This window comes from Austrofundulus limnaeus, unplaced genomic scaffold (assembly GCF_001266775.1).
Source record: "Austrofundulus limnaeus strain Quisiro unplaced genomic scaffold, Austrofundulus_limnaeus-1.0 Scaffold160, whole genome shotgun sequence".
In the NCBI taxonomy this organism is placed as follows: domain Eukaryota; kingdom Metazoa; phylum Chordata; class Actinopteri; order Cyprinodontiformes; family Rivulidae; genus Austrofundulus; species Austrofundulus limnaeus.
In genome coordinates this window covers 170,262-197,640 of record NW_013952562.1, presented here as the reverse complement: position 1 = coordinate 197,640, position 27,379 = coordinate 170,262, and the positions used below count along the sequence as shown (strand labels likewise).

The following is a 27,379-nucleotide window of genomic DNA, read 5'->3' as shown; positions in this document are numbered from 1 at the left end:
GAATACGAACATGTTCTTGCATGAGGCCCAATGAGTGGACATAGTCAGTAACTTAGTTTTATCTAAAATAAATGAGATTTATTTACAGAATAAAATTAATTACTTATTTACAACTCATTGAGGGAAAATTAGATTTTTACAAAAGTTGAAATCAACGACAATTAACTCACGTCCGTGTTAATTATCATTACTTTGACAGCTTTATCAGGAACAACAAACTTTTCAGGCTTAAGTTGTTAAATAAACCATTGTTTGAGGCRCTGTTCTTAAAGGTTTGGCAGGGTATTTGGGCAAAGATTAAGGAATAGAGAGGAAAAGAGTGTTAAGGAATGGGTAATTAAGTTTTTATCTTATCAATGTGAGGGAAGCCAGAAGTGCACACRATTCTCCCACTCGAMACAGCCGGACACAGATGCGCTTTAATCAAACGATTCAGCCTTTGCCTTCAGAAGACTTCAAAGTCAGGTTRGGCRTGGAGGAGGTCTGACCCGGGTCAGCAAGAGGTCCACTCAAAAACACTTACCTGTCCAGTAAGACTTCAAGTGGTTTTATTATTCCAGCGTCTTGTTGTCCTTCAGTTTGTTCGAAAGAGAATCACCACCAACYAGTTCCTCTTTCAGACTAAGAGGTTTCTCACAGAGGTTTTGCAAACTCAGTGGAGCCTCAAAAACTGATAGTTTGGTTCACGACTAATGGTGTCRTGGACCTAGGCTAAGATCAGCTCTTTAGCATGTGAGCTTATCTTATCCCTGAACACTGGATTCCCGGAGGAGGAAAAACCAGCTCCTCCTCGCTTGAAACGAAGACGGTGTCTGTCTGGGGAGAGGCTCATCCRGGTTCGTAACTACAAGAGAGTTCTAGCGGACGTGACCTCGAATCTAGTGTTAGTAACAGGTGGACTTAGAAATATTTAGTCTAAGAAATTTCAGTCGTCTGGCAAACACTGCCATAGGTCTGTGAAAACATCAGCACCTGCAGAACAACAAGTTCGAACCTTGGCAGGCTCGAACTACATGAGAATAAACTAAGAATTTAGTGAATTATTCAAACCAACATAAAACTTAAGATATTTTGTTTAAAATTAAGCACAAATAACCATATATATGTCATAGTAAAACATAGTTAACTAGACTATAGTTATTGTTTTAGTTAAATTAAAAAATAAAATGGAAAAACATATCACCTTATTGTCAAATAACAGTTGATTACTTATTTGCATAAACAAATAAAGAAACATTGGAACAATATCTTTTGTGTGTTTTACTTTTTCTGAATTATAATGAAAGAAAATATCTTGTCATTCATTTAAGAATGTAACTTTGATTTCTAAAATGATAACTTTTAGTTAAGAGAAAATATAAATCAAAAATATAAAGAACATTATTATTTTGTTTATCTTGATCAAAGAAAATAAAACGAAATAAAATGTCTCTTTACTGTTTAAGAAAACATGACTTTAAGTCGAACAGAGTCCTGTCTCTTTAAAGGAGGCCTTCTGAGATCAGGGTCAAAGACAGGTGGAACGTTTATTCCACCCCTAGGTGACCACTACATATGCTTAAATCTAACCTAAATACAMCTTGTAGTTACTTATATTTCATGATTAATCTTTTTCAAAGATAAAATAAGCACCATGAGTGAAGACTCTCTGTACTGCAGCCTCTTATAGTCATTGGGCCAACAGATGGAATGACTAAGTGTAAAAACTGTTTCTACATAGGATAATCATGGCAACAGCTGGTGGGCCAGTTCTGGCCCACGGGCCCCACTTTGGGCACCTCTGTTCTCTAACCCCCACCCCCAGGAGCACTTGGTCCCCACATACAGTAGTATCTGGTAATACCCGCGCCTCCCACCACCACTGACCTTGGCTCTGCGGAGTAGTCGAACCACGCTGATCCCCGTGGAGGCCAGCTCTCTACTGGGCATGCTCTGGAGGTAAGCGCACACGCACACCTCACACAGGTGCTGCAGACGTTTCACCTGGTACATCTCTGCACAAACCAGCACGGCCATGGCCTGCAGCACACTGGCTGGACACACACACACAAACACACATTCACACGTCGTCCGTTACTTCACTTATTTATCTAGTGTAAAACAGTACATGTTATAAAATAATGCACATGCATCCTTAGCTGGGCACATTTAAAAATATGTATTTTGCAAAGAAGAAAAGTTTCAGTTATAAGTGCAAATCTGGTAGAGATGAGCCTGAAGAACCAGCAGCTGTAATCGCAGCCAACGGTGGTCCTACAAAGTACTGCCTCCGGGGGGCTGAATACAAATGAGCACTGCACTTTTCAGATTTTTATTTAAAAAAATAATGTTGAAAACCATGTATCATTTTCCTTCCACTTGATAAATATAAGCACTTTTTCAAAAGGCATTTTTCCTGCAGCATGCTGCACTCCATCTGTGCAACATGTTGGATTTTCACACCGTTCACAGAAATCCTCTAACATCACAACACACAGTAATTAAAACACATTCAGCCATCTTTGTTTTAGCAAATGACACAGATTGTTGCACCATGGTAATCAGATCCAATTACCCCTGATGCAGCCCGGTTCATGTTATTCATGCAAAACACCACCTTCAGCAGCCCCCCCCACACACACACACAGACTCTCTGTGTGGCTGCTGCGCTGTCAGCTGAGCAGCAGCATCACCAAAGCTCCACTTCATCTCACTGCACAATTACCCAAATCAGCATTAAGTCCTTGTCCCTTCACAAGCTCACAACACATGATCCAGGTGAAATGCTCCGGCAGCCCCGCCTGCTTGACTCCTGACCCCTTTTCATGGACCCTCACACAGTTACCTTGTCCTGACCTTGAATGCTGAAATGCTGAGCTCTTATGTAACTGAGAGACGACCGCAGCCTCTGAAGCTGATTCATGTTTTTTTTTCCGTGAAGCTCGAGCTCTGGAAACTGGATTGTCCATCTGTGCACCTGCATCCTAATATCGCTTATTTTGCGTTTTATTTTATCGTTTTATTAAAAAGCTGCCACGAAATAATGTGATAATCAGCTGCTGGGAGCTGGTTAGCATTAATTTATTCTGATGATGTTTTATTTGTTTAGATTTATACCATCATATTTTAAAGGTAGAAAACTGATGAGGATGAGACAATCTGGAGTTGAATTAATATAAAAATGACTTATGTTGTTCTTATAGAATCTATAACAACCCTCAGATGTACTTTAATATAAGAGGCGTAAAATGGGGATTGTATCTTGCCTATGAAAAGACACAAACATACTTATATAGATGCTTTTATCAAAGGTCGTCATTTAAAAAGTATTCAGCAGGTGTTCAGCACTAGAGGACAGAGAATCTCTAAATAACACATAAAAAATAAATAAATTCAAAAAATAAAAAACCTATACTTCAGCATATTCAGCAGACCTGAACAGACAGCAGAGCAGGACCAACAGGAACTTTACAAACACGTTTTTCATACTGCAACAGGTCGGGACAACCATTCTGCTCAACACAACTTTACAGCTGCAGATGCATGGACAGTGTTGCTCATGACCACAGCGGTGACAATGAAACACAGTCTGACAGTGATGAAGAAAAAAAAACATGTTTGAGGCTGTGACTTGGCACTGTGAAAAGCAGCTGAAGCAGTGACGCCATAGGTTGATTATGAACCCACAAATTCTAATTTAATTTTAAGCTGAGTACTGTTCCCCGTGCACCTCCTGGGACCGACGCTGGCAGCTTGTTGCTCTCGCACAGATGGATGATGGGAGTTGTCATCTGCGCCTTTGTTTGGGGCTTAGTTTTTGCGATCAAAGCCCAGAGGAAAACACGAATGCACCAGTGTTTTCTCTTTTCTTCACGGGGCTCATTTCCACAGCGCGCAGACTGAATTTCATCTCTGTTACAAATTAATCAACTCTCTATTAGGTATTCACTTTTTTGGCTTGTCACTGTAATATACTCAGTTATGTTTACTACATTGTACAATCCTGCTAAAACTCACACAAACTCTGCTTTATTTTTAAAGGAGCCATATCCTGCTTTTAAAATTTTCACATTTAAATCATTGAGTTGGGGTCTATATAAAGTGAAACTGCAATATTTTGCTCTGAATTCCTCCTTATTATAGCTCCACAAGCCCCTCTTTCACCCCTTTACTGAGGTGTGTCTCAGATCAACTCGTTCTGATGCTGTCTCTTTACAAACAGTCCAAACCTCATTTGGCATTTTGTCCCAAATGACGTAATAGTTCAGAAAACATAATTGAGAATAGAGAAAACTGAACGGGTTGAAAAACATGACCCAAACAGAATATAAAGCTATCTTTGCAGCACCAGGAGAGACTAAATTCAACTTGTCTGCACTCCGAGACCCCAAGTACACAATAAAATGTATTTAAAGGCTAAAAAAAGTGTTTTTTTGCATGAGATGTCCCCTTTAAGGTATCAGGACTTCAGAAAAAGTATGAATCAGGTCTTAAACTGGGATACATAAAGTCTAAAAGAGTTTATTTCATTCTGAAGTTGAACTAAAACTGACAATTATAATGATTTTTAGAACAAACACATCTGATTACCATAATTCGTAGCCTGGCCCTTGTCTTCCTACACAGTTCTGCTCAGTTCTAGTTTCCCTTCACTTCTCCGTCTGGGATTTCTCACAAAGACGAGGATTTCTTCAGGTGAATTTTCGTCCGGGCCAATCAGAGAACAGAACGTCGATGTTCTGCACAGTGTCTGCTAGTTAGTTTAGCATACAGCTGTGGAGGAAGTGAATGAAGCCAGTCTGTGTTGATCAGGCTTCAAATTAAATTAAATTTGTCTAACAAAGCAGCAGCTCTCATTTACAGTCCTCTCATTCGGCTCGGTACTTTTTTCCTCTCAGTAGGATCATTTACAGCGCACGTGATTTCCGGTTAGCTTCTTAGCTTAGCCTTCTTCACAGTGGAGCTGGCGTACACATACAGATCCAATCATTTTAAACTTTCAACAGAGGCCACGCCTCCAGCAAGAATCACTTCTCTATAGCCGAGAGTCCAGACCCTCATACAAAGCAAAGTGAAGGACAAGGGTCTGGTTTTTACCAGGTTACATAATTTGTAGTTCAGCATTTTTTTTCATTCAGCAAATTTCTCTAAATGTGGGGAAACATTGTATTTTTCTATTGAATTTCAGAAAAAAAGACCACATTGTGCACATTGTGCGGCTTTAAGTGAAATGAATGAAGTGTTAAACTGGCTAAAAAAAACCATATCGGTTTATTACATAAATTTTATTCACAAATTGCAGAAATCTGAACCAAAAAAAAACTGCTTAGATAAACTTTTCCTATTGTCATTCTAACTATAAATCTTCACTTGAAATGCAAGAACAAACTAAATAAAACTGTGAAAATGGCAAGCAAAATAGTAGGAAAACCTTGAAGTGTGTGATCCACCTCCATACTAACAGGAAAACGAGTAAAGCTAAGAGAGTTATTGCAGATAGTAAACACCCTCTTTTTAGTCAGCTGAGCCTCTGAAAGAGATGCTTTAGAGTTCCTCTGGCAAAAAGTATTTTAAAAAATATTTGTCCCAAAATGTCGTCATTATTCTCAATCAAACCTAGTGATAACATGTACAGTATATCTGACTGAAATGCATACCTTTTGTATGAATGTAAGTAAGTAAGTGAATGGGTTTTCATGAACTTGTTTTATTAACTTTTTTATAGGTTTTTAATGTTGTGTTTGATATGTTGTTATTCTATTTTATTCTATTACCATGTTCATTTGGGTCAAAGCTACAAAAGATCCTGCCTCAGAAGAACAACAGATGATGTGTCACGCTGTGTTTTTAATTGTTTGCTAACAACTAAGCGAAAATTCAGGGCCTGCCGGAGCAGCCTGAGGACTGTGTGTGGTGACCTCACCAGGACAGCACGAGTCGGTGTACAGGTACTCCAGGAAGGACAGGAAGGTGTCCGAGGAGACCCCGTGGATGGGAACCACTCTGCTCCGAGCCTCTGCGTACTTCCCGCTGAACATGGCCGCCATCACGTCGCAGCGGGCCACCAGCACTGCCCGATGGGCGGGCAATACGCTTCCTGCGACACACAAGAATGGTTTCTTTCTGAAAAATMGTGCAAATCTTTTACTTGAGCTAATCATCTTGAAACAGATTGGCAAGAGTTTCATTAAAATCTGTTTAGTGGTTCATGAGGTATTTTACAAACACTACAGAAAAATGAATTTGTTGGCAGGTGATAAAAACATGTAAAGTCCTGACATTGTCTCTGTCAGTAAGTTTACCACCAAAGTTCTGCTCGAAACAATAGATCGGGTAAAAAAAAAAGTAAAAGATCGTTTTCTTTAACCTCTAAAAGTTTAACTCTTAGCTCTGAAAGTGAACAGTCAGAGCCGGCTCAGTGCATTTTTATGAGATAAATATTGATCAGGAAAGGCTTTTGTCTTTCTCAGTTAAATAAAGAAGAGGAGCTTTTGTTGGGATTAAACAGAAAAAAAATCACATCACTGCAACAAGTTTATCCTATTTAGGCTTCAAATGGACAAGCAGGCTGGTCTCTGAGATCATAATTCAGTTCTGTGTGTGTGTGTGTGTGTGTGTGTGTGTGTGTGTGTGTGTGTGTGTGTGTGTGTGTGTGTGTGTGTGTGTGTGTGATCAGTCTGATCCTACCTTGCACCATGAAGATAACATCAGAGAACAGAGGGGAGTTGAAGAGATTGACAAGTGTCTGCGGGCCGAGCTGAGCCGCCCGTGCACTCGGTGTGTCCCTGGGACCCTACACACACACACACACACACACACAGGGGAGACGGCGCCCAAAGCAAGAAGAATTAGTCATCAGGAGTTTAGCATTTCTCTGCTGCACGTCAGCTTCTCGTTACTGGCAAAATTGTCATGCTGAGCATCCACTGCGCCTCCTCTGAAGAATACAGATGGCTCCTCTGCCGGTCTTGAGGGGTGCTACAAAAACACATTTGAACTGCAATGTCAGGAGTGACAAGACTGGAACTGACTACTACTGAGAACAGAGCAGGAGCCAGACGCTGGGCCAGACCAAGTATTTTCCAACCGTGCGAGCTCATTTGAAGTTTTTCAATGAATGAGTGACGCCAACGGTGAGCTGTGCATTGTGCACATGGTCAAMAGCAGAGCATCATAAAGCAGCCCATTATCACTGCACGACCTTTATCAGTCCACTGAAGCACAAACGGCACACATTCCCACAGTGCTCTGCTGCAGGGAGACGAGCAGATTTTCTTTTCCCACTGGAGAGAGATTGCCTTTGATTCTGGAAATCCACRAAAAGCTCACTGAAAGTAAAAATCTACTACTTTCCCAGAGCCGAGACAGGCCCCCTGAGGGTGTTTGCAAGAGGAACACGTCAAACCCTGACAGGACATTATGGTGTCTCATCACGTTAAAGTGRCCCCTCTATCTCTGTGTGTCAGCTTGTCTCAACACCGCCTCAGGTGGAAGTCCCACTTCTGTCCTCCAGGCCTGGGAGCCCGTTCCCCGGTGCCAACAGGGGCTTGTCAGATGCAACCATGTCATATCTCCCTCACTAAATGTTAAATTCTGATGCTTTTTTTACATGTCGCCACCACATGCTTTCTAAATATAGACACGAAAAAATACAACTGGCGTTCACGTCTGGCGTAAGAGTAAAGTCCTCCCAGGTCTTGTGTTGTGCTTCTCCTTGGAGAAAATCTTTTGTTTATTTAGTGCAAACTCCCCGAGTATCTGCGAGGTGATTAGAGGCACTAATTATGTAAATATGATAATTATAGACACATTATTACTGCACAGATTTAAAACTGGATCTTGCTCATTAAGGCAGTCTCAGTCTGCAATATTCAAGTAGGGCGTTTAGTAGTTTACCCCATATTACACCTATGATATAATATGGCTTTTCTGTCCATTAAATTATATTTAATTAGAGTTATTAAAAAAAAGGCTCTCACCCTGTCTCTGCCGACAAGGGAGCGTATGCGCTCCATAAGCTGAGCCACAGCGAGCGAACTCTTCAGCTTCTCCTCCAGGGCCTCCTGGAGGTGCTCCCACTCCCACGCTCCTAAAAAAAACATACACACACACAACCATCCACAGTCACACTGATTCTACAGGTCCTCAGCAGTACAGTCTTCAAAAACACACACAGGCAAACTATTTTCTAGTTGGCACTGCACTCTGACCACCCACATACCTTACACCAAACACTCTGTTTTTGTCTACGTCAGTTTATATAATCTTTACTTTTTATGGGTGCAGCAAGAATCTACAAATATAAAGAATGCAGAGGAAAGAAAAGGCTTCAGTATAATACAGTCACTTGCTGCTATTTATTTATTCAAGATGTTAACTTTAGCTCAGCGTTCTTTAAACTTTTATGTTTAGAGTAAACTGTAGAAATAAATGTGTAAAATTTTGCACACTGATATAAGTAAAGATAACCTGAGTGCCTAATGTTACAACACTCTTCAGACTAAATTATTTACTTATTAACCTTTATTTAACAAGCAGGCAAACCCCATTCAAATCACAGATCTCTTTTGCAAAGGAGCATAACACGCATGTTGTTGGACTGTGGGAGGAAAGCAGAGAAAACTCATGTCAACCCAGAGAGAAAGACCCCAAGTCCAAATTGGAGACAGAACCAGGACCTTCTTGCTGCGAGACAACAGTTACCCACTAATACCACTGTGCTGCCAGATTAGGACTGTGTGACACATAAAACACACTTTCCAGTGTTTTTCCTGGCAGTCTGCATGGTGCCCTCACCAGGATTTCCATCTATTGGGTAGAGGGTTGAATGGGCRGATGTGGTGCAGTGGTAGGAAAGTCACCTTGGGACCAGGAAGTCACAGGTTTGATTCCCTGCCATGCCCACATGTCGACACCTAATCCCTAACTGTTCCCCAGRTGCTTACATAGCTGCCCGCTGCTCCACTTGGGTGAATCTCATGTATGAYGGGTCAAACATTTTTCACTGCATGGGAACATTGATGACACCATAACTAAAGTTAAAAGTAGCAAATGTCAAACTCTCCAATATATGCTCCACATCACACACATCTGTTGTCACCTCGGTTGTTCACACTTCACCTTGAAGCCCAACGGGCTGCCACCAGGACAATAACTACTGTGGCCTCAGTACAGAAGTCTTCTTTATGCTCAAAACTATCCTGGATCACCAAAATCCTGCCAAGACCACACACGTTCTGACTTATTTTATATGTCACAAAAAAGTCATATTGTTGTGTGAGCRTTTCTTGTTTAAATGATCGAGAAGAATCAGGTGAAGTTTAAGACACCCTGAACTCTCAGTCGTGTTTTAAGCTTGTTACGGTTGTGGTTTAATCACAGTCGCTGTTACTAAAAGACCAGAGCTGTGTGAAATCTCTTAACTCTTGTAAACTAGTTCAATTAGTCACAGTGGGCTCCTTTATGCAGCTGCTCAGCACTTTGGAAATTTAAATAATTGATGCAGACAGAGCAGGAGAAGTCTATAGAGGCAGAATTTTAACCAGTTGTTTTCTCAGCTTGTAATATCATTAAACATAGCATCTAATATATATTAAATATATGATATGTGACCCATCACATCGAAACGAGGAATTAAGTCCAAAAGTGGTATATGGAGAAATAGGCAAATATAGTGTTTTGGCTAAAATGTTAACAAAAATTGCATTTTGTCAAAATATAATGAATAAATGCCTTATTAATGTATCATTTGAATGAACTGTATGAAATTTAATCATAAAACAAAATGTTGAAGGACTTTTTTGAGCAGTAGCAACAAAAAAATTGATTTTGAGGAAAAACGCCTTAAAATTTTGAATTTTTCCCTGTGAGTTAGCAAAGCTGTGGTTCTTTTTAGCTGGGAAATCTCAATATTCAAATATAATTTGAGGTTTCCTCTTTATAAGGACATCAAAAATTCCTCAATAAAATGACATCAAATTAGGATTCAGACCAAATATTTATGTATTATCGTAACCAACAAGACAAATTAAGTCATATATATGGATTTAATTAAGATATCAGAATGATCCAGGTATCAAAATGTAGCTTTTAAAGCCAAGAATCTGAAAATGTAATTAGGTCATTTTGACCAAATTTGACTTAATCCTCATTTTGATATGATGGGTCACAAATATGGAAGAAAGGAAAAGAAATGTCTGTGAGAAGAGCTGTCTGACTACAACATTTCAGGGAAGTTTCTTAGTCACCTCAAACTCAATGAATAATCATCCTTGTGAGACAAAAGTTGAAAGTTTTCCTTTGTTGTCACCGTCACATGAACTGAACATCAATCTAAATGTGTAAATAGACCTCAGGTGAAAGCCTAAAATAGTATTTAAATAAAGAAAATCTCTCAGCTGGCTTTCAAATCTGTTTGTGTTCCTGAAAAACTGACTTTACAGATTTACATTGAAACTAAAAGGTGGAGGAAAGAAAAAAGAGAAATGTTTCGAATACATAAAAGTCATGCCCTTTTAAGCTTCAGTTCATCTAAAAATTAAATAATTTAGCTAATATTAGCTTTTTATTGAAAATGCAGTACYTAAACTTTTCATCCACTGATTTTTATTAACTACAGTAATGCTTTTTGAGTTAAATGGTCTATAATGTTCATCATTTTCTTTTGATATATTGCAACACATTTATGTTTTAATGAATTCCTGCACAGACATAAAAATAAATAAAAAAACACGTGAGCAGACCAAACACCAGCTTGCATGTTTTCAGACACCTTTTCTCACTCTCTGGGCTGACAGTGGACTTCAAGTCAGAAGGAAAGAAGCAGAAATGAGCTCATCATTTGTTATAATCTGGGCTGATAGAAGGATTACCTGAACACACCGTGCACAGCACAGACAAGCTCAGGTGAAAGGTGAACTCAGCAGCTGTTCTGCTGATAAACAAAATACTGCATCCAGAAACAAAAAAACACCGCAACAGATGGAAGTGAAGAAAAAAACAGTGTATATAAAAAGAAGCAAAAGCTGCAAAGAACTATCATTTCAATATTTTACAAATGAGTAGTGGTGTCCCAATACAATTATTTATGTTGGTATCTGGCCTGATACCAGCCTCAAATAATTATACTTGTGTTCATAAAAACAACASTTTTATGTTTGGTGATGTCACTTAGAGCAAAAAGTTAAAAAAAGGTTGGTAGTCTGGAGATGTTTTAAGATAAGACAGTAGACTGGCGTGTTCTCAATAAACATGTTTCTAAAGTCGTTGAGTAATGTTTAATTAACTCATTATAACTTACTCAGTAATGGTACTCAGTAGCAGCAAGTACCCAAACTGAAGTACTTGTACACAGTCTGAAAGAAACTAGTATTGCGACACCCCTACAAATACTGATCTGTATTGATTCATATCAATGTCCAACACAATGAAAAAGAAGGCAGAAGCAGTTTATGCAGATTAAAACCTATTTTCAAAATGTTTTCCTTAACTTTCCTTTTACCACGACTTTAAAACCTCCACACATTCAGCCACGTCCCAGCGAATACAAAGGGTTGTTGGTGTTTCTCATTTAGCTCCACACAGTGAGTAAAGTCACCCATAAAACACCAACTTGTCCCATAAAATCCAAACCTTTACAAATGTTCCACGTTTGCTAGAAACTGCACAACAACTGCACCTAAATGACAATGCTGATAATTCAGCAGCAGACTACAAAAGGAGACAAAGTCTCAGAGTGTTAATGTCACGCAAAAAAGAGTCATGGCCTCTGTGGCTGTCCTCCCACACTAAGTGTGGAACAACACAGTGGCTGTGACGTTGTGTGTTGTTACGTGACGCTGGAGAGGAAATAGTTCTTAGAACTTTAGTAACTCAAGCTGCAGATGAGGAAAAGAGTGTAATCAAATAACAAACCAAAGATTTTTGCTCCAGTTTAAGAAAGGCATTTCCTATTGGACGTTTACAGCAAATGAACATTTGCTGTTTGCTTACTGAGCAGCCTGCTTCTGTGCATGATGAAAACACTCATGGACATCTGATCAGTGATAGGTGAACAGTGTTTGACATCGCAACTTATGGTAGGACTCTCCATGGTGAAGGTTATCTTGTAATAGAGTTTGGAAAAATCGTATCGTGTGCAATTAATCGTCAGAAAAATTGTCACCATTTAATATGTACCACTTTGTAATTACTGCAATTAGTGATGATGATGTATTTTTGTGTGCGACGCCATCTCACTATCAAGCACGTGTGAGACCAAAGGCGGAAGGCGGCACGGAGCAGCTAACCTTTCTATGAACTTGTTTAATCACCTGAAACATCGCTATGAGGATTACGAGAAAAGCCACAAGATGTGGACCAAGCTACAACAAACTCTCCTCCAACAAATCTACTCAGCTCAGATCCACGATTCACTCAGTCAATCTATCTCTTATGAGCCACAACGTTAATGCTTGAAAGCAATAGCTCAAGCTGTGGCCACCCCACATTGAAGAAAAGTTTCTTTTTCCCATCGCAGTTTGCTATTTTAATCTGATTCAAATTGATTTTCATTTTAACCTGTTAAAATTAAAGAGTTAATTTGACTGATGAKTTGTAAGTCTAATTCTACAATACAGGKTAACTTATTTAAAGCCARAAACATTCAAGTGCAGTTGTCATCTATTAATAATCAGACAGTATTAAATCGCTATTAGCTAAATCGTGATTCATTTTTTTTTGCCASTTTCATCCAACTGATTCAACATAAAACTCAACATTGACACAGTGGCAGTTTATAAATAATGACATCTGCATTCCACCTTCCCAGCCACCCCTCCCCCACCCACACACTCACAAATATGTATTTTTACACCTATTAGGACAGTATAGACAGTACTGAGGACAGTTTTCATTTATTCATTTCTATAGCCCAACACTGACCTTTAAACCTTATCTAGCTTTATTACACAATACATATCTAACACTAACCCAACCCCGAATACACATCTTAGCCCCAAACCTAGCCTGGTTTAAACCAGACCCTGTCCTTCACTTTGCTTCATACAAGGGTCTGGACTTGATGCATAGAGAATCGATTTCTTGCAGGAGGCGTGGCCTCTGCTGAAGTTTAAAATGATTGGATCAGTTGGCTGCGACGTATGTCGCTGTGACGGAGGCTAAGCTAAGAAGCTAACTGGAAATCACGTGTGCTGTAAACAACCCTGCTGAGAGGAGAGAAGTACCGAGACAGCAGAGAGCTGCTGCTTTGTCAGACAAGTTTATTTTAATTTGGAAGCCTCATCAACACAGACTGGCTTCATTCACTTCCTCCACTGCCGTATGCTAAAATAACTAGCAGACACTGCGCAGAACATCGACGTCGTTCAAATCTCCTCCTTCTGTTTGCTGATTGGCCCAGGTAAAATAAACTACAAGCAGACACTGCGCAGAAAATTGACGTTCAAAACTCTGCCTTCTGTTTGCTGATTGGCCCAGGTAAAATAAACTACAAGCAGACACTGCGCAGAAAATTGACGTTCTGTTCTCTGATTGGCCCGGCTAAAATTCTGCCAGTGAAATCCTCGTCAATGGGAGAAGTCCCAGATGGAGCAGTGAAGGGAAACTAGAATTGAGCGGAGCTGCGTAGGAAGGCAAGGGCCAGGCTACCCCAAACCTAACCCCCAATCTAAAATTGTGTTCCACCATATTAGCTCCAGGTTTTAGTCCTCTAAAGATTTACTGATCCTGACAAAGTGGGTGTGTAAACCAAAAACCCAGGTATGCTGGTGTAGATTCTCACTCCTCCAGGACATGGTAAACACCCCCCCCACAAAAAAAAAAAAACAATTAAGAAACAAAACTGGACTCCTATTATGAAGTTGAAGACGTTTTGCTTCCCATCCGAGGAGCTCTCAATTCAAAACTGAAGAGTGTGGAGTTCCAAGCTTATAAACTGCATGAGAAACTCAGTTATGTAACCTGGAGTCACATGTGTAGATTAAAATACACACCTCACACGATGGGGGTTCCCTGTTTGTCTGGCTCACAAGAAAGATGTTTTGGTCGCTTGCGTGAAGGTGTGGATTAGAGTGAAACTGACTGGGTGTCAGGCTCAATGCTGTGTTGTGATTTATATGCAGAAGCCTGTCAATCACCCATTCATTCCCATCAGGTGTGCTGGAGCAGAGAAACCTCTAAAATGTACAGGATGCTGGCCCTCGAGGACCAGGATTGGACACCCCTGGTGGAGACCCAAGACTCCAAYAGTGTCTTCTTACACAACCAGAGAAATGTAGCCTCTCGCTCTTCCTCCTCCTCCTCAAACACGTCGCCTCTCGTCTCATCCTCACATTCTGCCACCTTTATTTCACACCCTGTACAGAACTTTTCCTTTGCTTTCTTTCTCCTGAAACACACACACACACACACACACACACACACACACACACTGGGACTTGCACTACAGCACGTACGTCTTCCTATTCCAACCGTTTGCTCTCTTATTTTTATTCATCCAGTCTAGCAGACTCAAACTCACACTATAATCTTCCTCCCTTCTCTTGCTCAGCTTTCCCCTGCTCCCATTTTTCATGCATCCACCTCTTGGGTTTACGTGTCAGAGCACCGGYGCTGCTACATGTCAAACAGGCAGCCACGAATCAGATGCTAGAAAGCCTTTTTTTTTTTTGCCGTAAGGATTTGAGCTCTCTGTGTAGAGCCTGTTGCGGAGGGGCTGACGTGCACGGTGATCTAACATGGAGCGTGCACGTCTCTGCAGACTCCAAGCCTGAGAACGAGCATTCGGAGTATTAAGTGCCTCTACTTCAAATGTGTCCAGTAGGATGCACTGCACCAGCACACACCAATAACCATGTAGCTAATAAATGTCGCAGGAACTCGTTCCGGACGTGTCCCAGGACCTGCTTCACTGCGGAGTTCATCACCGCTCACACCARTGTGACTCTGAAACAGGTTACAGAGTCAGATTCTATTCACTAATCCCGTTAGCCGGTCAACCAGTGGACATTTCTTTCCATGGACGAGCCGAGTCCTCTCTGATTTCCATTGTGACGGATAGACCCGAGTTCGGAGGAGACACGGAAAACGCACCAGGCAGCAAAGAGCAAACATGGGTTCAAAAAGCACGCCGGGTTAAAGCCACTAAATGAATAATCAGCTCACTGATACTACGGTTGCCTCCCATCAAGTGCTTTCARTTTGACAGATTTCTGTTCCTGAGCATAATGGACCGTTGGACGAGGCCCAATAGGAGACCGATGACCTGCTACTGCCAGGGAGCATTTATCTTCACATCTAAATTATTAGAAAATGACTAAGTGCTCCAGTGGAATGAAGCTCCCATATTATGAATGTCAGTCCASCTCTCTTAGCAGTACTTCTGGAATGTGTTTATATTCACCAAGCAGGCTGAACGACATGCCTTGCAAAAAAGAAGAAAGAAAAAAAAGGATGAATGCTGAAGAATGGTAATATAAAAGGCATTTATGTATACTGCAGTAGAAAATAAGTGATTTTTATAGAGCGTGATGTCAGCGAAACGTCTGAGCCATCCTTTGAGAGTTTAGATTTGTTTTGATGAAGGCGCTGTTAGTGAGACCCTTTTGTCTTCCCTGTTTTCCTCTGTTTGGCACTTCCTGTGCGTCTGATCCGGCTGCCAGAATGTCAGTTTGGACCGATCGAGAGGGGTTTTAATCAAAAGGGACGGCGGGCGTTCTTTGTTCTGCGGCTCCATTGTTGCGGTTTAATGTCGGTCCAGCGTTTAATACACACATAACTCAGAGGCATTCATTAGAATTCAATGCTTAAACTCACGCCCTTATCAGAGACTCTCTAACACGGCTGCWTAATTGTTTTTTAATAACCACACTGACCGAGAGGATTAAAGACCCGTATCAGTGGAAATGTGTCAATTGTGCGGTACAGTAATTGATTTTAGTCATGCTAGCAGCACAAACATGTCGACGGTGACAACTTGAGCAGGTTCCCCACCTCATATCAGACTGAATTAGTGGATAAACTCATACAGGTGTTCACAGATGCTTAGTATCAATTAGTGTCAGGATGTTTCAGTAAAAGGATGTTGKGTTAGCTTAAATTAATTTGTCTTTTTGTTTTGTGGTTGTGAATAAATATCAAGGAAYATTCAGCTTTGAGAAGGTGCTGTTTATGTAAATCTTAGATCTGTGTTTTGCATAAATTGATGATAGTCCTAAAATATGTCATGAGTTGTTCCTCATTAACATTGATTTAGTGACTAAGCAGCATGAAACAGTAACTATGTTTATGACTTATTAAGCTAAGATTATTTATTCTGTCTGTGTGAACGGAGTGAGAAGTTCCTCAGTTTCTCTGTCTTCTGGATCCCCTCACGCTCAGTAACACTTAGAAAAGTAACAATTAAAAATAATTTGGTATTTTCTTTCTCACTTTTGCAATATGTTCCACCACATGATTCTCAGAATTAAATTATCTTTGAACCACACATACATTAGGATACAAAATCTGTTTTTATATTTAATTTCAAATCGAGGCTCTTGCAGAATGCACAGAGAATGGTTGGCTAAGACAAAAAAAAGAAGCTAAATAAAATCTATAATTTACTATCTAATAGGGGACATATGCAAAATCTAATTTTTTAGCTGTTAAATACATTTTGTTGTGCTGCAAAKATATCTTTATATTCTGTTTGGATCTTATTTATCAACTCGGAAAGTTTTCTCTATTTTCTATGGTGTTTTTTGAACTATTACGTCATAGTTTTTGCGACAACTGCCAAATAAGGTCTGGACTTACCAATTATAATTTGCTGGTCTTCATTCTCCTCTGGCTCTGGGTCAGATTCTGGCTCCAACATGTGAGGCTGGATGGACAAGTCTTCCCTTGCTGACGTCTTTTAATTAAATTGTAAAAAAGAAAAAGAAATGGTTCTGCACAGCTATATAGTCGTAAACCCCTCTTTCAAGCTGGAGGGAACCGGTCTGGAAGCAGGAGGGGGTTGAGGTGTGAAGCGCCTCGTTTGGATTTAAAGAGACAGCCTCAAAACGAGTTGATCTGAGACACACCTCAGAAAAGGGGCGGGGCTTGTGTAGTAACAACAAGGAGGATTTCAGACCAAAGCATTGCAGGTCCACTTTATATMGATCCCAATTGAGTTATTTAAATGGCATTAAAATAACTTTAAAAGAACTTTAAAAGTTGATTCTGTTTTTAATTTTCTCTTTTTACATTTTATATGGTTTAATAATTATTATATTGTTTTAATTTAACTAACGGGACACAAACCAGTCCTGGAGTAATCAGTAATAAATGTAGTTAGTGTTCTCAGCTGCTCAATGTTTGGATCAGAGTTYATCAGGAAACAGTGGTTGATGCGTGAATAAATAATAATTTAGTAATGAGTCACTTGTTCAAAATGAAATTATGATACCGTTTATGAAAAACATCAACTGTAAAGTTCTAATTTATGATGCATTTTTTAGTAATCCTAAATGATTTGTGTTGTGCAGTGGTTCCCAAAGTTGGGGTCGGGACCCAAAGTGTGGTCCTGAAACATCAAGATGGGGTCCTGAAAAGATTTTCTAAATTAATTACATTTTTGCCTTAGTCGCCTAAAAAGTATAAATGTAGAATAATAAATATTGTTACTATGCCCATGTTTAGTTGACCTGATACAAATGTTTATCATCCAAAAATAGCTGGAGGCTCAGGTCTCTGCTGCTGTTATTTTGTGGGTCAAAAGCTGAAAAGTTTAGGAACCACTGCACTTCAGAAATCAATTTAAAAGGGTAATAAAATAATTGGTGATGTAATATGTTCCCTTTAATTATTACAAAAACACAAAATAAGTATAAATAAATATTTATATTTGTGTAGCCTTTGTTTTTAGGGTTATTAACGAAGTTCGTGTACTCAGACCAGTAATATTTGGGGTCACAAGTTTTTGCAATGAATAGTTTGTGGGTCAGAAGATAAAAAGTTTGGGAACCACTGGTTTATAGGAACCAATAAAAATCAACTTATATCTGATTGGTGGGCTCACCTCTGTAGATGAACATGAGAGTCTCCCACAAGCACATACAGAGGAGGGGGTCCTTCACCACCAGCCGAGTGAGGCGTCCCRTCAGGTGCCCGTCTGACCTCGGCATGTCGTCGATGATGCTTCCATCCCAGGTGGAGAGCAGCGAATGGGGTCCTCCGTCTCGCTCTCTGCAAACGCACCGTGACTGCGGACGCTCCCTGTCCACGCAGGAAAAGACTCAGGGCTCAGGACGTTCAAAACAGCGATTGTGAAGCGATTGTGGACGAGCAGACGTGTCTCCCCACCTGGTCTTGGGCCCCAGGAGCAGCTGTCTGAAGTACGGGCTGACGGCACACAGCACGGCTGCGTGGGCCCAGCCCAGTTCTTTACCGGAGTCGCCGGCGTAGAAAGCCACGTCGGCGAACTGCACGCCTCGCTCCAGGAGCCACTGCATGTCCTGCGAGAAGCTGGACTCCTCCACTCGGATGGGAGGAAGACGAGCTGGAGGAGTGGAGGACGAGAGAGCGAGGCAGAAAGCAAGAGAAGAAACTCAGCTTTATTCCTCAAAACACACAAGAATTTCTGCTTTTTTCACAGCCTACAAAGAATCCTGTCTTCTTTTATTATTGATTCCTTCTACTGACATGAAGTTTAGTTTGAAAAGAAATGATTCTGACAAAAGAAARGTATTTTCTTGCTGTTCAAGTGGGGAAAAAAAGCATTTTTTAAGAAGGCAAGTTCAGATCGCTCCACTGGCATCTGTGTGACTGAAATGACATCAAGTTAGGTTTGAACACATTTTGCTGAAAAACAAAACAAAAACAAAGTACACCCTCAGCGCTCATGTTGTGTTTTACGACTCGTGAACTAACAAAGTCACAAAGCAGCGTCGGTTCTTCACACACGTCCCGTCACATTCCTGCTTGTTTATAACGCACACAGCACCTCTTCATACCTCACGCCTCCTGTTAGGGCCACTCTCAGCTTGAAAAACGGTGCTGCTCCTGAATCAGGGATGTCAGATTTAATGTAAGCTGCACCATAATTTGAGTTAAGTGGAGTGGGACAGGCGCCGATAAATCCACCAGCACTAGCTGCCATTTTTGGCAGGAAGTTACACTCTCCGTTACAGCTTCAGATTTAAACAAGACGCAGCGGCAAAGTGGTCAAATCAATCTTCAGCACTAACCTCACAGCTTGATTTGAGCAAAACGTGATCGCCCGCCTCTGAAAGGAGAAGGCGGATGATAATGTTTGTGTGTGTCTGYTAGCAAAATATCTCAAGAATCAATGGATACATTTCACTGAAACTTGCAGAAAATAATCAATGCATGTGCATCTACAACTGATTAATTTTTGGAGCCAATCCAATTCAAGATGGCTGCCACAGCAACCTAATTTTAACAAACACAAAAATGGTTTTAATTGAGCCAGTTTTGCAGATATTGAGCTACAATTTGGGTTAGTAATAGCTAAGACTAGTTTACAACACATACTCTAAATGCTATTCATTGCTCAAGTTTTTTTTGCCTAGAACTTCAGCATTAAATAACGGAGTCAACTCTGTGACTGTTAGCAAAATATCTCATGAACAACTGAAGGGATTTAGATGAAACTTACAAAACGTAATCACTTGATGTACATCTAAAACTGATTAACTTTTCTATACAATTCAAGATGGCCACCACAGCAACCTTAACAAACATAAAAATGGCTATATTTTGTCTACTTTTATAAATATTGACCTACGTTTTTGGTGAGGCAGTAGCTAAAATTCATCCTCAACATAAACTGTGAGCAATAACAAACTGCGCTAGATATTTGCTTAAAATGTGCAAAGACCTATTTGAAGTGGATCTATCTGTTAGCAAAATAGCTCATGAACCACTRGATTGATTTTAAGGAAATTCACAGAAAGTAATCGTTGGACGTACATCTACAGCTGATTAATTTCTGGAGTTGATCACATTCAAGAGGCCAACACAAAAATAACAATAATTTACAGACAGAGCTAAAATTTTGATTTTGTTTTGGTTGAGAGCCCCTCAAACAGGGGTGTAAATCTCCAACACAAACTCTGAGTCTCATAATACAACATGAGATGGTGCAAAATTATAATTTCAAGGTTTAACCAAAGTGGCGATAACTCCACCAGCAGTGAGTGGTATGCGTGCTGGGCCTCTAATATTTAGATGTTTTTATTTTGCACAAAATACATTAAAACAAAAAAAAACAGCTCAGAGCAGGTGGTTGCTGTGAGCCCGACACACCTTCCACAGTTCAGCCCTGATGATAAATAATAAAACTGCTGGATCTAAACTCCACACTGAGAAAATGTTCGGTTTGTAACGACATCCAGTAGGTAAAAAGGATAGATGGTTTTAAATTTAATTTAACATATTTCATTCAGTTACAAGAGACTGACACAGTCTAAAAAAATACAGAATATAAAGATAAGCAGGAGGCTGCAATGTTTCTGCCAAGCACTGCTGTTGGCTTATTTCTTTGAAGCTTTGCTCCAGTAATCAAACTTCCTGTCTCTAAGCTGCTGGCTGGATCTGAATATTTCTGCGAGTTTTATCCTCCTTCCATCAGCACGGTCATTTATCCCCTCATAATTGGCGTGTTTTGTGTTTGCGGAGCTTGAACGGCTTAGAGGCCTTTTGATTAAGTCTGCAATAGATCTGCGAGTGAGCAAATGTTGAGACAAGAACATGAAGAACGCTCCACGACTGCCTTGTTTTGAAGCCTAATTGAATTCTACCATAAAAAATTTATAACGTGCATCACATGTTGGACAATTAGTAATAAAACGGCGACATGTTCTTTACTGCTGAACCGTTTGATTACAGTTTCATGAAAAAACAAACAAAAATTTTGTTAATATGCTTATGTTTTGGAGGAAATAGAAAGTTTATTCCCATAAATGTCTCTATTCTCAAGAAAAAGTTTCCAACTTGGAAAATCCCTGGAATTTTGCAGCCCTATGAGCAACATTACTTTAACTAACTAGTTAATTATTTCTCTGCAGCATAACTTCCTAAAACATATAAATAGATGCAGATTTGGTAATAAATACCTCAGTTTAAATCAGATGGAACTGCACTACAGCAAGCACTGTACTAATTAGACAAAAGTGGCAAAGATCTAATTTCACTGACAAACTTTGGTCAGATTTAAGTCCGACAAGTCATTTTCTCACATTTCCCAACAGTCTGGTTAACTTTGGCACTTAACGCTCAGTTGTTCTCCTCGATCAATTGAAATGTCTCTGAAAGAAAAGAAGTCTACCTCGCTTTTTTGTCTCTCTTTCTATTTCCTGTCTGAAGTGGAGCTTATTGATCCACATAAAACCTTTGTGCTCAGCCGTTTTTATGGCGATGCGGGCACAAGAGAAAACAATCCACTCAGTCCACTGAACGCTCACTAAACACGGTGATGAAAAAAGATCTGACGCAAAGACAAAGATTGGACTCATGGAAATCGAAAAGACACAAATGCACGTGAGTTTGACTAACAGCAGCATCCATCATCAGGCGGCGTAGTATTTCTCTAACCTGGTTGCTCTAAGTGAGGKGGGCGGAGCTCGCTCACTTTGTTTCCTCGCCTCTTCTCGGGCCTCTCTTTGGCTTTGTGCTTCAGACACTGAATCATGAAGTACTCGAGCTGCGCAGAAACAGACACACGTTAGGGCAGGCGCGGGGCACCGAAATGATTTAGCCGCTTCCCAAGCTGCATCCTCCTCGCTTACCACGCTGCCAAAGTAGCGGCCGACAAAGACGTGATTGAGAGAGGGCAGCTCCAGATAGGTGGCACCCAGGTCCCGGGAGAGCTGCAGACCTTCGCTGTGAGGCACACAGCTGCTCCAGTCCGATGCACACAGTGGGCACGTACAAGGAGGGCCTTCATCTGAGCGCAGCCAGGAGGGAGGAGAGTCAATCATACTGCATCGAGCTTTTTGGAAAACATGAAACTAGTATACAGTGAGATGGCAAAATGAGATAAAAAAAAACAGAATATATGACTTAATGAGCGGTGGAGCTCAGTGTTGCTGTTCATACCTGCCATGGATCAATGCAAACTAAGGACAGAGCTGAGACAACAAAGTTTTACACATCACAGGACACACTGCTAGCCTCTGTGTAAACATGCTCCTCCCTCCAATTTTTTAATTTTATTTTTTGCATCATTTGGAACTGGAATTGACCACATCTAAGCCGGAGAAATGTGGAACAAAGAGCATGTTTTTGTGAGACTGTGAGTGATGCGTTAAACAAAAAATAAACACGCTCACATTACCTGATTCCCTGCAAAACAATGATTTCAGTCATGTGCTGAATTTTTTATTAACCAGCTAATTAATAGGGGTGCAACAATACATGTACCCATATCGAACCATTCAGTACAATGCTTTAGGTTCAGTACACACTATGTATCGAACAATACAGATTTTTTTAAATTTATTTTATCATCTTGACTTCTGAAGAATCAGAATCAGCTTTATTGTCATTCACACACAACATCAAAGATGYAGAACAAAATTGCAGTTAAGGACACCTGTTCGAAGAAAGACACACATGGCAAACATGGGGGAACGGATGGACAGGTCTTGCACAACATGGTTGCGCTACCTTTTGCAGCTTGGAAAATAAAACACACAACAGGATAGGTGAGTTCAAAAAAAGTTGCTCTGATCCTATGTTTACCCAGAAACACAGACTCATGTGCACAAAAAATGACTTGCAAGAGCAAGACAGCTAAGGAGGGGAGGGAGCTGGGGATCAAACACATGGTACGGGGGCGGGATTCAGTGGAGCYGGTGATGTTCCAGGTTGATACTCCGTGCTGGACCAATCCAAGACCCATCAGAGTAGAGAAACCAGATCTTACCCTCCCAAGCTCAGTTCACAAGAGTTCAGAGTTTCCCCTTCCTCCCTCACCACCACCATGGCCTTCAGACTGGTCCACACGGATGATACGGGAATAGGGAGTGGGGAATCAAGCCTCTGTTGACATATCCTCCCTGGAAATTTTGATAACTGCAGACCAACCAAGGCCAGCAGCTGCTGGGATCCAAAAGATAAACACAATTGTTTTGGGACAAGCAGCCTCGAATTTCTTGCCGCTTTACAGTCTTAACTGCATCTCTGAAATGATGAAAAAAAAAAAAGGCAGAATGTTCCGAATTTCATCACCTCCTCGCCTCTTTCCATCTGAAACTTCACCCAGACGTAATCCTACATCTCACTACATCTCACTCGCTGCTGAACCGCGATTCTCGTCAGAATCACATCCAGTTTGYGACTTATCTTCCCCAGCATCTGAGTCTGTGTGTTACCAGTACGGGAGACTCCATCCATGGTTCCTGACAGCCTCTCACAGGCCCAAACTGCTGTCAGGATTGCTTTCATTTTCTGATCAGCAGAAATCCAGTTATCATAAATACAAATATGTACAAATCTTCTACATCTTCAATGGAAAGCGGTGCCAAACAGATCAGGTTCCAGCCCCAAGAACCACTGACCCGACCAGCAGCACCCATTCCACTGGGACAGCTACGTTCCCCTCGTTCCAATCTCAATGTGGAAAAAAATAGTGTCGATTGCGTTCAGAGACCAGTTGACCAAATCCATAATTCCTTTTGTTTTCAGATGATAGAYAGAAGAAAGGCTTGAAAAATGCTGTGAAGAAGGAAAGGAGGGACAGGTTCGGGAGAGAGAGCAAAGAGCATCCGACTCCTCTGAAGGCCAAGCAGGAAAAACAAATAAATAAATAAAAAAGATGCTCGGTGTTGAAGGATCAGTGGATCTGTGTTCGAATACTCCATTGAGYGCAGATCCACTAAGAAACTTGCTKTTTCAGCAACMTTTAATTTAAAATCTGTACTTTTGAGGTTAAACAAATGTTCTTAATTAATTTCAATAAGGGCATGGAAATTTCTCTTCTTTGTATCGAAAAAATATCGAACCGTGAGACTAAAGTATCTAACTGAACCGAATCGTGAATTTTCTGTATCATTGCAACCCTACTAATTAAGTTTATTTATTGTTTATATTTTGTCATAGTCTGTATTCATTTTCYTTGGYTTTCYTRGTGTTTTCTATGTTCCCCTGTGTGTCTCTGCCCAGCTGCCCCACATTACCTTGATGATCACCCTCGTGTTTCTCCCCAGGTGTTTTCTGTTCATTCATTAGTTGTCAGTGTATTTAAGCCCTGTCCTGTCTCAGTCTTGTGTAGGATCATTGTTGTGTTTTTGTTCCTGAGCTTTGTCTCCCTCGTGCCTGTTTTTGAGAACATGTAAGTGATATTTGAGCTGCCTCAACAGCATTTTCTGTTATTTAATAAATCTTTTTGTTCCTTTTTGAACCTGCCTGTGTCCTGGGTCTGTCCCTACCAAATCCTCACACATTTTGCACAATCTCCCAATGTTTTCGAAAATGGAGCTGTAGTTTATGTAAGTACAGTTATTTTGTTTAGTTAGACTTTTATGGCAAGTCATTCTGYTTGTTTGTCTCTTCCAAACCTAGTCATACCCCCATTGGCCTCATTCTGCTGGAGGTTTATTCCTGTTAAAAGGGAGTTTTTCCTTTCCACTGTCGCCYATGTGCTGCTCAGGATGAGCAACTGCGACGAAGTGATTCAACACTATCTGCTTCCTTAGACTGATTCACTTTTGGCGACGTTTGTTGTGAYTTGGCACTATATAAATAAACTGAACTGAATTGSGGGTCTAAAGGAATTGCAGCATTTACATGTGTCACTTCAAATTGGAACTAAAATCAGCTGTACTGTACAAGATCAGCAAAGAGCCAGAATCAGACAAACAGGGAGATTATCCTGTAGCAGAAGAAGAGAACAAAAAAAGTCTGCACGCTGTAGGAAAGGCAGAATAAGCAGCCAAGTGCTGAGATAAATCATACAGCTAATAACCTGCAGGCATGACACAGAGACGAGGATGTGCTGAGTGAGTGTCTGTGAGTGAGAGGGAAGAAGGTGGAGGGGATAATGGGAGCGCGTGGAGGCGTCTGACAAGAAGTGACTTGGCAAATCGGCGGCACGTTCGAGTAAATGAGGGTGAGCGAGTGCGCCCTTGGATAAACGCCGGTGTGTTGGCTGTGTTATCAGTGCAGCGGCGCTCTTTGCCACGGCTGTGCCTTAGGAGGTCTAACGTGGAGCAGCGGGGAGCGCTTGGAGCTCAGTTGCTGTTTCTTCTGCAGTCACGAAGGAAGGGACCGAAAACTCAGAACAAAAGCCACAAACAAAGGATTGGGTTCAAAGTTATTCAGTTTTCTCTCTTTTTTCGTTCCAGCAAAGACTCAAACAGAAGTGCTCTGACAGGATTCTGATGTATGTTGAGCTAAAAATATCTTCTAGGGTGTTTGATGGGTTTGTTACAGGTTCTGGATTCAACGGGGTCAATGTGTTTGCTAAGGGAGAAAAGCAACTGAGCACTTGCCAAATGTATCAACCAACTTCCGGTCAGGCTGAAGCCCAGTGCCCTAATCTACTTACAGTTAGGAGCGCTCCACTGTTGTGCATGTTTGAGCCATGGCTGAGAATGCCTTCCTGCTCGTAACGCTTGAAAAAACCAGGAGGAACTGGATGTTTCGCTTTGATGGGTTTCCTTCAGGGAGGCGTATGAGCCAACCGCCTGAAGGCAACCAAAAGGAGAGTTTTAATCACGAGCATCCTCCTCATAGCAAGGAGGATACGCTAGAGGACATAAGGCTCAGACAGAGATCCCATCAAGAAGAACTTGATATTGTCCTAATAGCATGAAACAGCAACTGAGGCAGCAGTAAGCTGACCCTAAAAGACTGCAATATCAGCCTAAGCGGCTGAAGGATTCAGACAGTTTGTGTTTGGCTCTTCTCGGACTTCACTGTTCGCACACAACAACAGCGTTGTTGGCAAAAACCAAACTCAATCGGACGCTGACAGAAAAAAATGAATAGTGGGATGTAATAAGGGGTGCGTCCTCACCGTTCAGCCGAGCTCCAACAGCAACAAGGATGACTGGCACACCCCAGTGTCTCAGGAGAGGCCGTAGCCTGGGGGCGTAACCGTTTCGGACCTGCTGGAAGGCCAGCTTGTCTGTGACGGAATATTTAATGACAAGGATGTCGGCCTGCTCCAGAACCTTCCGTACGCTGGCCCAGTCGCTGTCCAGCAGGTCCTGGAGGAAGAAAAAGGGAAACAGGATGCACTGAGGAATGTAACACACACAGTCAACCTGGGCCATAAACCTTACCTCAGATAACACCCAACCTTTCCCCTCCAAAGCCTCAGTGTTGGGACTTTACCCCCCAAAAAACCTGCGTAAAACCAGCTGCTCTAACCTGATTTAGCAGGGGGAGTTGCAAAGCTCTGATAAATTTGAATACAAAATGGACAAAAAGACAAAGAATCAGACTGACAAAACTTTTCCAGAACCTCTTCCCCCACCCCTGACATGGACTGACAGCGTCATAATAGGACGTGTACAGCGCCGCTCCACAACCACAACAGTGATTCATTTTAATTGCATGTTCTGTTCAGAACAGAAGTTCTTTCATCAGAGTGTTTTGTGCATTGCATGTTCAAAAAGCGTCCTCTATGAATAGAAACTTTTTTTTTAAACAAAGCCTGCAATCAGCATGGGGAAAAGGGCTTGGAGTTAAAAATGCTGGGCTGCGTGTTCTCAGAGAAGCAAAAGCAGATTGGAACGAGGGAGCAGCGTGTCAGCAGAGTGACACACAATGATGTCTCATAATAGTGCTCTGAGAAAACCACACCACTATTTAATGATATGTTTTGCCATCTTGGCAAACAGCCTGCAGATGCTGACACAATTACTCCTAAAGGCTTGTTTACGGTGCGTTCAGGAGCACGCGCCAGTGAGCGTCACTTAATAAGAAACCAGAAGTTCTGACTGGTCACTGAATGTGTATATATGTCTGTGTGTATATATCTACAGCAGGGCTATTCAACTGGTGGCCCACGGGCCAAATCCGGCCTGAGAGTGACCAAAGTTCAGCCCGCCAATTGGTTCATTCATCTCTTAAGCCCAGACCCCCGGTTTTCTACTTTAATTACTCTAAGTTCTTTTAGACATGTTTGGTGTCTACAGAAACGTCAGAACCTTGGCCACAAGCTGGTATAAACCATTTCTATGCACAGTAAAGACAGTTAAAACTAAAAGCAATTGAAGATAGAACTAAGAAAGTGAAAATAAAAGTAGTTTAAAATTTTGGCAAGTCAGAGATGTCAAAATATTTGTGTCAAATAGGATGCAGAATTTGTTCTTTTTATTTTTGATAATGTGTAATTATCACTACTTTTATAGGGTTCTGTATGTTGTATTCATGATTAAATGCAGCAAAATAAACTATTTCAAAGATA

The 27,379-nt window shown here is 41.0% G+C and overlaps 1 protein-coding gene across 1 annotated transcript in view; it reads right to left on the bottom strand.

Annotated features, from left to right (window-relative positions):
- The window catches only part of rhobtb3 (Rho related BTB domain containing 3), a gene marked incomplete at its 5' end in the record, with an annotated part of 30,750 nt that overhangs the window by 1,909 nt on the left and 1,462 nt on the right, over positions 1 to 27,379 (bottom strand). The window contains 9 exon segments of the mRNA XM_014017051.1: positions 1,867 to 2,033; positions 5,903 to 6,076; positions 6,667 to 6,772; positions 7,959 to 8,068; positions 18,020 to 18,216; positions 18,304 to 18,499; positions 21,556 to 21,664; positions 21,750 to 21,907; positions 25,982 to 26,174. Coding sequence (XP_013872505.1) covers positions 1,867 to 2,033; positions 5,903 to 6,076; positions 6,667 to 6,772; positions 7,959 to 8,068; positions 18,020 to 18,216; positions 18,304 to 18,499; positions 21,556 to 21,664; positions 21,750 to 21,907; positions 25,982 to 26,174 — 1,410 coding nt within the window.